This window comes from Lepisma saccharinum, chromosome 8 (genome assembly GCF_977018435.1).
Source record: "Lepisma saccharinum chromosome 8, izLepSacc3.1, whole genome shotgun sequence".
NCBI classification, from domain to species: domain Eukaryota; kingdom Metazoa; phylum Arthropoda; class Insecta; order Zygentoma; family Lepismatidae; genus Lepisma; species Lepisma saccharinum.
Genome location: NC_139236.1, coordinates 33,095,512 through 33,107,471, shown reverse-complemented (window position 1 = coordinate 33,107,471; position 11,960 = coordinate 33,095,512). Strand labels below are relative to the sequence as shown.

At 36.1% G+C, this 11,960-nt stretch overlaps 1 protein-coding gene across 1 annotated transcript in view; it reads right to left on the bottom strand.

Moving 5' to 3' along the window:
- Nucleotides 1-1,717: 1,717 nt before the first annotated feature.
- Nucleotides 1,718-11,960, bottom strand: part of hiw (MYC binding protein highwire) — a 529,247-nt gene continuing 519,004 nt past the window's right edge. The window contains exons 69-72 of the mRNA XM_083126444.1: nt 11,751-11,858; nt 10,948-11,157; nt 5,586-5,859; nt 1,718-2,688 (exon numbers count right to left, since the gene is read on the bottom strand). Coding sequence (XP_082982570.1) covers nt 2,573-2,688; nt 5,586-5,859; nt 10,948-11,157; nt 11,751-11,858 — 708 coding nt within the window. The 3' untranslated portion in view covers nt 1,718-2,572. The remainder of the gene's footprint in view (nt 2,689-5,585; nt 5,860-10,947; nt 11,158-11,750; nt 11,859-11,960) is intronic.

Below are 11,960 nucleotides of genomic sequence, written 5' to 3'. Positions count from 1 at the left end.
GCTCAAACCAATTTTGAAAGCATTTTTTCCACTCTGAAGCTGATACCTCAGAAACTGCTGTTCGGAATGTGTCAACAACTGCTTCAGGCAACACAAATCGCTCACCACGCATCTCATTTTTCATGTGTGGGAACAAAAAGAAGTCATTAGGTGATAAATCAGGTAAGTACGGACAATGAGTCATTAATTCGACATTTTTACTGGACAAAAAATCAACAGTTTGGTGTGCTGAGTGGGAACTGGCATTGTCGTGGTGAAGAATGATGCAATGATTTGGGTTTGTTTTACGCAATTCATTCAGCATTTACAGTCCTTCAATCTTCTAAAGCTATTGTTGCCACATGTCTGGTTTAACTGAAGAAACAAGCAATCATTTGCTTGGAAGCACTCCTCGATCGAACAACTTTTGTTGGTTTCGGCTCACTTTGAAACACCCAAACAGTGGATTGCTGTTTAGTTTCGGGTTCATATGAATAGCCCCAAGTTTTGTCCCATGTAACGATGTAGTACACCAAATTTGACTTGCCTCGGTTGAATTTTTTGAGCATTTCTCTACACCAATTTACACGAGCCTGTTTTTGAGCTTCGGTCAAGTTATGTGGGATCCAACGGCTTGAAGTTTCCGTACGTTCAGATGACCATGCAAAATCGTATCTATTGCTTTCATTTCAATGTTCAGGGATGTCTGAATCTCACGGTATGTCACATGTCGATCTCTCTCAATCATTTCATGCACAGCATCAACATTACTGGCAACAACAGATGTGGATGGATGACTAACATAAAATTCATCACTGAGAAATGTGCGACCATGCTGAAATTCGGAAAACCAATTGTACACAGTCCTATTGGATGGTGCTTCATCCCCAAAAGCCAAATGAAGTCACTTGATGCATTGTTTCGAAAGTGTTCACGAGAAATTTCCATTTCTCACACGAAACTGCTTCTTCAAACTGCTGTGAAATATAAACGAATAGGCTTAAACAAACAATCAAAGATAATTTAAATATAAAAAAGATCTATTCTTCCGATTTTTATAATAGCAGAACACTAGCGCCACTGTTGGTTGTAGCTTGCAGAAACTTTTCCAGCAACCCTCGTATAATGAAGGAGCAACCAAATGACTTGGACCCATCCGTATAAAACATGTTAAATTGTGTGAGTGAATCAAAAGTTATTGGGTGTATCAGTACTTTCAGCTACTTGCACCCGTATTATATTGGGAAAGGTCCCTTGTCTAAAATCCCTACTCACAATTAAAGAGGGTGTAAAACTAAATAATGCTGGTTAAAAGCACTGTCCCATCATCTCCCAATATTGACATGAGTTAGTAAGATTAAAATAAACTCTCTGCAAATGGAAGTTGATACATTCAAGGCAGTGGCATGTGGTGACAATTTTCGTTGAAGGAGTAGTTCCAGAAAAATGAAGAAAACCATGATTTATTGTTTCTGCATGTTACGTTAAACTGAAATAAAGAGTATTTACCTGATACTGTTTCCTTTAGTACTTCAGTTAGAACACTAAGTTGGCAATACTGTCAGTAATCTACAAGGCTTCTCACTTAAGCTGTAAATAGAACATCTGACGTGTCATGTTTGGATTAGTCCTAGACATGCAGGACCATTCTAATCTACATGTAGAAGTACTGTTAAAGGGGATATGCTAATAAACAGCAACAGCCAATCTTACTGACTGAAGCAAAAGAACAACTACCTCAATTCAAATAATGTATTTCACAAGCAATAAGTTTACAACAAAGGCCATCCTCATTAAAAAAAAAATCAGTTTGTCACATCTAAAGGATACAGTAAATTAAGTCTTTTCTCTACAAAAATATCACCGTAGAAGACATATTGGAAATGCATTTTCTCACATCACAAGGTGATTTCGTAAAATGCAAGTAGTAACAAAAGACACACAAATACATGTACGTTCACTTAAATGCTCCTTGTTAATATTGTATTTTTACAACAGAACCTGTGTTTTAAAAAAGTCCCTCATTAACATCTATGATGGCACAATATTCAGTATGCCTGTACATAGAACTGACACCAGTCTTTTTCATGTAGAAATAATCATGATATTGATGATTCCATAAATGATGTCCATTAAAAACTCAAGAGTAAATGCAGTGTTTCAAAAGTTGAAACAAGCGCCATTGTAAAAAAAATCCTCACAGTTGACTACAAACTGTACAATAAATGGAAATTGAATCAAGTACAGCTATGGTGAGCAAGTAACTGCTGTACAAGCTGAAATGACTTACACTATAAGTATGTAACTGACGTCATTATGAATTTATGAATAAATATTGTTATATATCATTACATCTAGTTCAGTTAAGACTAGTTTCAGTACATTCCATTGAAGGAATTCTCCCTGGAACCTTGACAATATTTTCATAAATAAGTTGCATACACTCTCATATGATTAAAATGGGTTCTCTTGAAGTATTGAATGTTTTCTCCTCAAACCATGCAGTCAACACTTCATCGTTCATCAACACACAAACACCACATTTCTGCAGAATGAACAATTACACCCCCCACCATTTTCAATGTGCATGATTTTAGAATGTGTGAGCATTTCTACAAACTCCACAACCAAGAGCAAATTCCTCTCCTGTTGGAGGATGCTTTACATGAAGCGGGCATTCTTCACCTTCCAGCTGTTTTGCTTTTGGACCTGGAAATATAAACAAAAAAGATGGAACAATCCATATTAGAATTACATATACAGGGCTAGCATAAATTAGGTTCCTGATTTGAAACACTTGCTCATGTTCAATGAAATCCACATATAAAATAATAATAATCGAAAATCATAGCAATGTAGAAAGGTTCATAACGTTTTGCTTCAGTACATAACAGATGCTAACACTACCAAATAGTAACACTATTATGATATGGTGCCAAAAATTATGTAGTTGCATCTTTAAATTCGTACAAATTCATTTTTTGTCACTCATTCGAATAGAAAGGTCCATATAAAGAAATGTTTTCCCTTTAAAATTCTTGATACAATCCCAGGCACCACTCTATGGGACCACTATGAATCTCCAAAATGTCACCCTTCAACTCACCCTACGCAAGGTAAAGGTAAAGTTTCCCCATGCATATAGCAACATGCCATGAAGGCACATTTAGGGGATGTGTTTTTATTTTTCTTTCTTGTGCTGATGTGTAACATTTTTTATGATTTGTTCTGCTTTGAAAATATTAACCTGTCACGAGGTTTGAGACATAAAAAACAAACCACAAAACAGTTTTTGAAGTTAAGAGACCTATCAAACAAGGTGTCATTGACTTGCTTTACCATTTGAAATTTTGACTGTACCCTCTTAGGTGGGGTGAAAATACCACCATTGAACTCATTCCATGCATTTTCGTGAAATGATGTTGATAGTTTGTGCAATTTATTACTCATTTCAAAATTATTACTGAGTTTTGAAGCTACAGTGGTGTCATCCTGTATAACTTTTAGACTTTGATTGCTTTGCAAAGTAACTGAAAAGAACAGAACCATTGCTTCACATAACAATAATTCTTTATGAGAACTTACAGTGAAGATGTCACTAGTTTTAGATTCAAGCTTCTTTACATATGTTCATAGATCACATTCCTCTCTATCTCTTCATTGTTTTAATGACAACATTTCAGCATTACTCATGAAGTGTTCATTATGGATAATTTCAAACTTGCTTGCCTCATTTGTAATTTTTCTTAGTATAAATGAGGCAAAGAAGATGAATGAACGCAAACTAAAAATATTGGAAGCAGGTGCTCATTTAATTTTTCTTTGGAATACCTGAATGCATTTCTGTGCAACACAATAGCCTGCAATGCTTGTGCTTATTGCACACTTTGCTTCTCTAAACTCCGAAAACCAATGAAGTTCCGATATAAAATTTACCGATACCGATAACCAGTGCTCGAAACATTTTCTTCAAAGCTAGGTGCCAGCTCTGAAAATCAGGCGCCAGGAAACCACCTACTAGCAATTGTGCATGCTATGTTTCAAGAGTTGTGCAATCCAAACTTTGAAAATATATATCATGAAAATCGTAAGAGATATTTACACCGGGTTTTCTGCACTAAGCTAATCCTGTAGGTTATCACTGGGTTCATAAATTTATGTTAGCATTTATCTAAATAAAAGCAATTACATTATTTTAAAAATCATTGTTAATTTTCTGAAAACATCTGGGAACTGATTTTCAACAATAAATACCAACTCAAACAATTTGTGGGATCATTTGTTGGTGTTTGACTGGTTGTAAAACAGTTGCTTTGTGAGGTACAGCAGAAGCAGGGCATTTTTATTGGAAAACCTCTTGCACATGACTGTAAGAATGAGTAGTAAAATACTCTTCAGCAATGCACACGCACTGCTCCAATGAATCCAATGAATACGCCATGCTGAATCAATTTAAAAAAAACAGGCACAGTAGCAGCGAAAGTGAGCCAGGGGCAGCCTAGGATTCTCTCAAAGAGTTCAATTTCGGCACAAAATCTTGATTTACGATTTTTCACGTAAATGTATAGCCAATACTTAGACACATGTTGCATGCAACTGTTGGCGATATTTCCACCTGCTAGTGTTGACATATATGGATATATGTCCCAAAAATGGCACTTTTCACTCAACCCATAAAATCGCCAGTCAAAAATTCATCAAATGTTTCACATGACCAATATTGGTCGCAAATGACAGACTGGCATGGCATCAGCCATCAAATGTCTAATTATGACCTTTCGATAATTTCTTCCATATTTTTCTTACTCAGAAGTTCATTTCTGGAAAAAAATAGAATGCTGCTTTCCATCAGTTATTAATTTATATAATTTTCTGTACGGAGTAAACTGATAATTTTAAACATTGAAAAATATCTCAATGGATGAGGCTTTAAAATGCAGAAAACCCGGTCTAAATATCTCTTACGGTTTTCATGATATACATTTCCAAAGTTTGGGTTGTGCAACTTTTGATGCACACTGTATAAGATGCTGAGCATCACGGTATTCAAAACATCGCTAAATTATTTGAGAAAGCAGGAAATGGGGTGTTGGGGGACAAAGGGCAAGAAATTGTTATGGACTTTATGGAATGTTCACAACATTGATAAAAAAAATCATTTGCTAACTTACGCTGTACTGCAATTTGAACTTATAATCATCAAAATTTTGTACATATTACAGCAAAAAAGACAGTCGCCAGGCTGAAATTTTTAGTAGCCATGGCGACCTGGCGACCGGAATTTTTCGAGCCCTGCCGATAACCAATATTCAACCAATATAAAATACAAAATGGTCCTTCAAGAACATGAATGGATTATTGACCTCCTTAATAAATGCATGTTTCGAGGTGACTGCAGTGCAAAAGAATTAGAAATTTCCTTTTTAAAAAGTAGGGCATCCATAGAAATTATAACAAAATGGCAGAAATTTTCACTAAATTATAAGATATTTATAGATATATATTAGATTGGTAAAATAATCGGTAATTTTACCGATACACCGATATGTCAATATCTGCCCATTAATCTGCAATCATTTGCAAAATTACAACTACTTCTATCTTACCTGCAGGGCAACGAGGTAGCTCATGACGTGGAATATTGGTTACCCTTTGGAAATCATCGTGACAAGCATTGCAGAAATGTGTTGTCCCAAAGCAGAAGAAAACAGCCACTGAGCAACAGTATCGGCACTTGTATTCCAGGAAGTCAGTCCCATGCTTTGGGCACATTTGCGCTCTGGAAACGTCACTGCAGGCTCCGCACACAAGCTCTGTTGGGTCATAGTCATCACCACCTCCAGCTTCCGCATCACATCGGGCTTCCCCACCATAGTAGGCCTGTTGAGGTGATAAAATATTTAAGTCAAATAAAAACAACTGTTCCTTGACTAAGTTACATAATGCTCATACAGGGTTCCCGATTAGCCTTACTGTGCATAAAGTGGACTTAAAACAGCAGCTCATACAGGGTGTCCGAAAAGTCACGCAACAGAGACACACAACTTACATTGGAAATTAACTTTGTTTATGTGGATATATTTGAAACATTAAACAAGAAAATCATTCTCTACATGAGTGTTTAGCATGTGGAAAAAAAACTAAGCTCTAAAAAAGTTCTTGTATGAAGTAAAAACAAGCATGGATAAAAGACAATTGTGGAATCTGTTGCAAAAATTTTTGATGTGTATTATGGTGTGTGTGTGTATTTATTGAATTGATAACAGAATTATAAATTTTTATGCATTACAGATGATTGTAAGGGGTTAATTACGGCATATTCATAAAAAAGTATGTTGTTTCGAAATTATGAGGTGTACTGGCAACATTGGTCACGTCAGAGGGCAGTACCATGTGTGCCTGACATCTGGCTATGTTATTCAATCAATACCCAGATGAAACAAGAGATTTGAAATTTATCATACAAAAAGATAGGTGGGGTAGTTTTTTGTGATAAATTTCAAATCTTTTCTTTCATCTGGGTATTGATTGAATAATATAGCCAGATATCAGGCAAACATGGTACTGCCCTCTGACATGACCAATGTTGCCAGTGTAAGTTTCTTTAAGAACCTTTTTTGAGCAGGCCTCATCTCCAGGAAGGTATCAACTTGGTGCAAGCCCTGGCACCTACCAACCTGTTGGATGAGATGAGTCAAGGCAAGGCAGTGGCGGCACCATGAGGCACGAGGGGGTGCTTGCATGCCCCTTAATTTTCTTCCTTCAGCACACCCTACGTTCAACTGAAAACACTAACCTTTAGAGTGTCATATTATGTCATGTAGTCATAGTGAGCACCGAATGTTAAGTACTGAAGTAAGACCATTATTATATTGTAGGAATGGGCCGATATGAAATTTTGGCCAATACTGATAAAGTACCGATATAAAATTTACCAATACCGATAACCGATCCGATATAAAATTAGAAATAGTCCTTGATGAACATGAAATGTTAATTGATCTCCTTAATAAATGTGTGTTTCGAGGTGACCACAGCTCAAAAGAAGTTGAATATTTAGACATTTACTTTTTTAGAAAGAAGGGCATGGAGATTATCCATAAAAATTACAACAAAATGGCAGAATTTTGCACTAAATTATGAGATATTTATCGATATATCGGATTGGTAAAATAAGCGGCAATTTTACCGATAAACTGATACACCGATATGCCTATATTGGCCGATACTGATAGAGTACCGATTAATCGGTCCCATCCCTATTATATTGTATGCAACAGCCTACAGCTTAATGTTAGTTTTTCCTCTTCCTTTTTTGCATTGTTGATAAACGGTTTATTTTCCACCTATTTGTTCTTCCTCACACTGGAGCACAAATTTTTGCTGCTTTCAAGGTATCACCAAGTCGTGCTCGAGAAATTATTTATTGTGAGTTGTAACGTGAAGGGTAGTTTTCTTGTTAATACGTTCTGTGTATTTGGTCCCAAGTAACATGTCTAGTAAACGTAGCATTTCAGGCTTCTTCAAAACCCGTTATGAAGAGGCCCAATGTTCACGAAGAAATTTTACAGTTTGTTGTTGGGGATAGTGTGGTAGAAGGGATATTAACAAAGATGAAATTCCTGTGCACTTTGAGTTTTGTCCTGAAGTGTATATATATATTTTGTACCTCCATGGGTTACATTGAAAAGGTTCAAAAATTGTGTTTTTAAAGACAAGGATAATTTCATTTTGTATTTCACTACGTAGTTCAATAAGACTGCAACATGTATCTGAATGTTTACCCTGTACGGCCACTTTCTTGGAGTATAAGACTTAATACATATCATGATGGATGTCCAGGGGGAGGGCAAGTGGGGAAGAGCCTCCCTAAAAATGAATGTCAATCTAAAGTTATTATATTTCACACATATAATTTAATTTCAGTCAGTAATTTATGTTAATCAGTGGCGGCGATTAGGGTGCAGTTGACACCCGCTTTTTGCTATTTTTGGCCCCGCACTATGCTAAATCTTATCTACCAAGGGAAAGTAAACTGTCCTTGCCCCCTCCCCCCACCACCATATTGGCACCTTGCTCCCCCAGTTTTGAAAGTTTGAATGCCTGTTTCATGTTTTCCTTATTTTCAGAATCGCACCCCCTACATTTCTTTCCGTACCCCCTCAGCACCCCTAGATGATTAATCTTGGCACCGCCGCTGCTGAGGCAAGGACTTTAGGAACGTTTTCCTGCTCTCCCGAAAATAGGCAATAGTTAGGCTGAAGAGTTCAATGAACCAACCGATCTCCAACTAGGCATGGTTCCAGTGTACATTTCATGTCTCTCATCACTTTTTATACAAAAGTTAGGTGTGTTCAAAGTCTCGGTTGCATGACGTTTTGGACGTTTGGACGTTTTGGATGGACCCATGGTCCATCAGCTCATTGAGGGCCAAGGCCTATCTACCGACTGCCAGTCTCACTCCCACCTGATCCTAGTCACTCACTCCCCCGGAGGTGGGAGATCATCCAAACAGTTACGGGGTGATGTGTGGTCAGAACAACGAAACCCCAGTCCTTGTTGTAGGTTTCCACGACCAGGTTACGCTACTCATTTCTAGCCCTAATTTCCTCACGATGGTGGGTAGTCACCGGTCCCATACACAGCCCGAAATCTCAGGAGAAAAGTTGTTACGCTTCCCCCAGGAGACTCGAACCTGCACACGTCTCATAGCTGGAGTCCAAAGCATAATGCCTTAGACCGCACAGCGTAACCTGCATTATCTGCTAATATTTCTTTCAAGTACTATATCCTTCTTTTCAACATATACAATGTAATAACATCCTCCACATACTAAAATTGTGAACCAACCATTCAGCACACTTGTTTCACAAGTTAAATTAAAGATGCAGCACAGAAGATTTCCAACAGATGTACATAGGCTAAAATTGGCATACAAATAAAGTTCCTTCTATCTATCGTTATCAAGATATTTAACCAGGTTATCAGTAGTTATAATTACAGATGGCATAATAATTAAACTAAATATGAAGCCTTCAATATTTATTTTTTGTCATGATGATAATAGCACTGTCTATTAAATAATAATACATGGGAATTGATAACATATTGGAATCAGAGTTGGTTCAAAAACTTATTGCTCAGTACTTTGGTGAAATGGTCTAAATTTCCTTCTTTGTCACATCACTATGCTAAGTCACTGTTGCCAAATTCTGAGACCAATCATTTCTTTCAGAAAAAAAAGTATCATTAATGCACTCTCTTCTCCACCAGAGAGAGATGAAATTCATTAAATGATTATATGACTGAAAATGTATGAATTGTTATTTTTTTTAAAAAAAAATCACCCTTATTGACAGATAAACTGAAACAATTTAGATGTTCAACATGAAAAGAGAATTTCTGGTCAACCAATGCACGAGAAAAGCTAAATTACAGTCAAACAGGAAGTCTAACAAGTTTGAACCGTTATTCTCTTTTGGTACACCATCTGACTGTCACATGAGAGACCTGGGATCGATGAGTGATCTCAATTTTTTAAGACTTGAGAAATTTTGCTCCACACCTCAAAAATTAAAAATGTATGTAATTGGGTTGATGCATAAGTTTGTAGAATTTTTCCACTGTGGCAAAATTTTTATTTGATACTCATTTGAGATGGACAATTAATTTTGGGTGCGTCAGCACTTAGGCTATTTTGTTTGCACCCATCACATTATACGGGGTCCAGCCCCTTACCTTAACTAAAATAGCATAATTGCAGTGTCGTGTTACTAAAATATTAAAATATTCTGACTCGTTAAAAGCTGAGGCTGTAAAGGGCACTCAGCACACACAAGGACAAAAAGCAGGACAACACACACAAAATTATACTGGCCGTAGTGCCAGTTTCCAGAGCCCCGTTCGTCTGCAAAATTCAGTCCAGGGTGTACTAAGTGGTAGTGAGGTTGACAATTGGGTGCACTATGTTGAAGGTCACCCCTTGAGATGGACAAATGACAGGAATTAATCAGTAATATAATATTTTCTGTCATTTAGTCTATGGGCCAACCAATTTACCTCTATGCCACAGTTATACGTGTGTGTAAGGATACCAAAAGAACAATGAGTGCCATTTCAAAGTGGTAGCTAATAGAAATGGCAGCCAATCCAAGATGGCAAATGTTGACATTTGAAAAATCGACTATATCTTTGAAACCAACAGTTCGATCTCAACGATCTTTTTTTCAAATGAAACCTTAATGTGCGTTCTATATTTAATGTTATCTTACGTTTTTCGATAGGAGCAAATGTTAAGTAATTAATCAAGGATTAGTAAAAATAATCATGTTTTTTACTATTAATTTTATGTTTATCATTAATTTATTAATAATCCAGGCATCCGAGAAGAAAATGTTCCAAACAAAAATTGAAGCTTAAATGCTAACCTTTAATTTGACATATTACACTTGTTGGTTTTCATCTTAGAATTCATATAAAATGAATGAATTATGCAGTGTGTGCAGTAAATTCTTCTAGCAGGATGTGTCCTTAGTCCTATTTAATTGCACGTTGGTATTGACTATTGAATAGTATATTATTGTTATATACATGCATTAACATTTAATAACAACAATAATAATTGACATGGCACAAATGTTTCGAGCTGCCTCCGCTGCCTTTGCTACTCTGTTAAACTCAGACAGAAGAATATGCCGGAAGTGTTTTTTTTTTCTGCTTCACACTTATTCTTATTTAGCCCAGAAATAACATTGCTTTCCTTCAAATCTGCATAATTCAATGCATATTCACAAGCACAACAGTGGCACTCCAATTGCTGAAATCTAAATAATAAGCAAACTTCTAACATCGCAGTGTTGCCATACCAAACACTAATGCTACGAACTTATGCATCAACCTAATATATGAAAACAAAAGTGTGATGAAAAAAATACCAAGAAGTTTCCCGGTGTTAATTCCAAGACTCACCTTTTTGCATTTGTAGCAAACATAATATGCATAGCGATCCATTGCAAAACTTGCAGGGTCATTATGGAATCTTCCACCAGGTGTCACTATTGCCTCTGCTTTGTGTAAGCCTTCATACTCTAATCTCATAAGAGCCTTCCTCCTCACGTCATCATACAAAGCTTTTATTGGAGCCAAATATTCAGTTAAAACAGCATGCTTCATCTCTGCCTGTAGGTGAAAGTTAAATATTTGATAAATTGAATGTCTGTAGATTGAATTCATATTTTTAAATTATACTGTGTTAGAAACTCAAGGAAAAAACGTAATGTACTTTTTACCAGCATAGTCTCTGGAAAGTGTTTTCACCTTGTTTTACTCCCCTATTCCTTCTATCATTATTTTTCCATGCAAGCATAATTTAAGTTATTTTCTTAAATAGTACACCCCAATACACAAACTGAAAGAAAAATATCAGCCAGGTTGCTATTGAAAATCACACTTGCATTTTGCCTGTATGTGCATTATTTATTGATTTGGTATATTTTACTTTGCTTTTCTGCCATTACATTACAGTTAAATATTTACAAACAACATGCAGTACTAGACCTTGATTTAGGTACGAGTACTAATTGTTGCTGGAAATTCATTGTAAACAGAAAAAAAATCATTCTTACACGTAAATTCTCTGTTTGAAATTAAGATAACAGTATTTTCCAATATTTTGTAAATAATAAATACTCTTTTGATGGGTCAGGTATCAATCAACAGTACTGCTCACTTTAGAAGTGAGGAGTACTGTTGATTTCTGTTGATCATCTTACCTTACATATGGGACATTGTGAGAATCCAAATGTTATCCTTGGACCTGCCCACTTCTTTGTTAAAACATTACGGCAGCAATGCAAGTGAAACACATGCCCACAATCAAGCTAAAGGAAAAGAAAGAAAAATTTGGATTAATACCATCAAACATAGTAAGATCAATTCATGACAGCATTTATTACTTTTTTTTTTTGTTGATAATTAAAGGT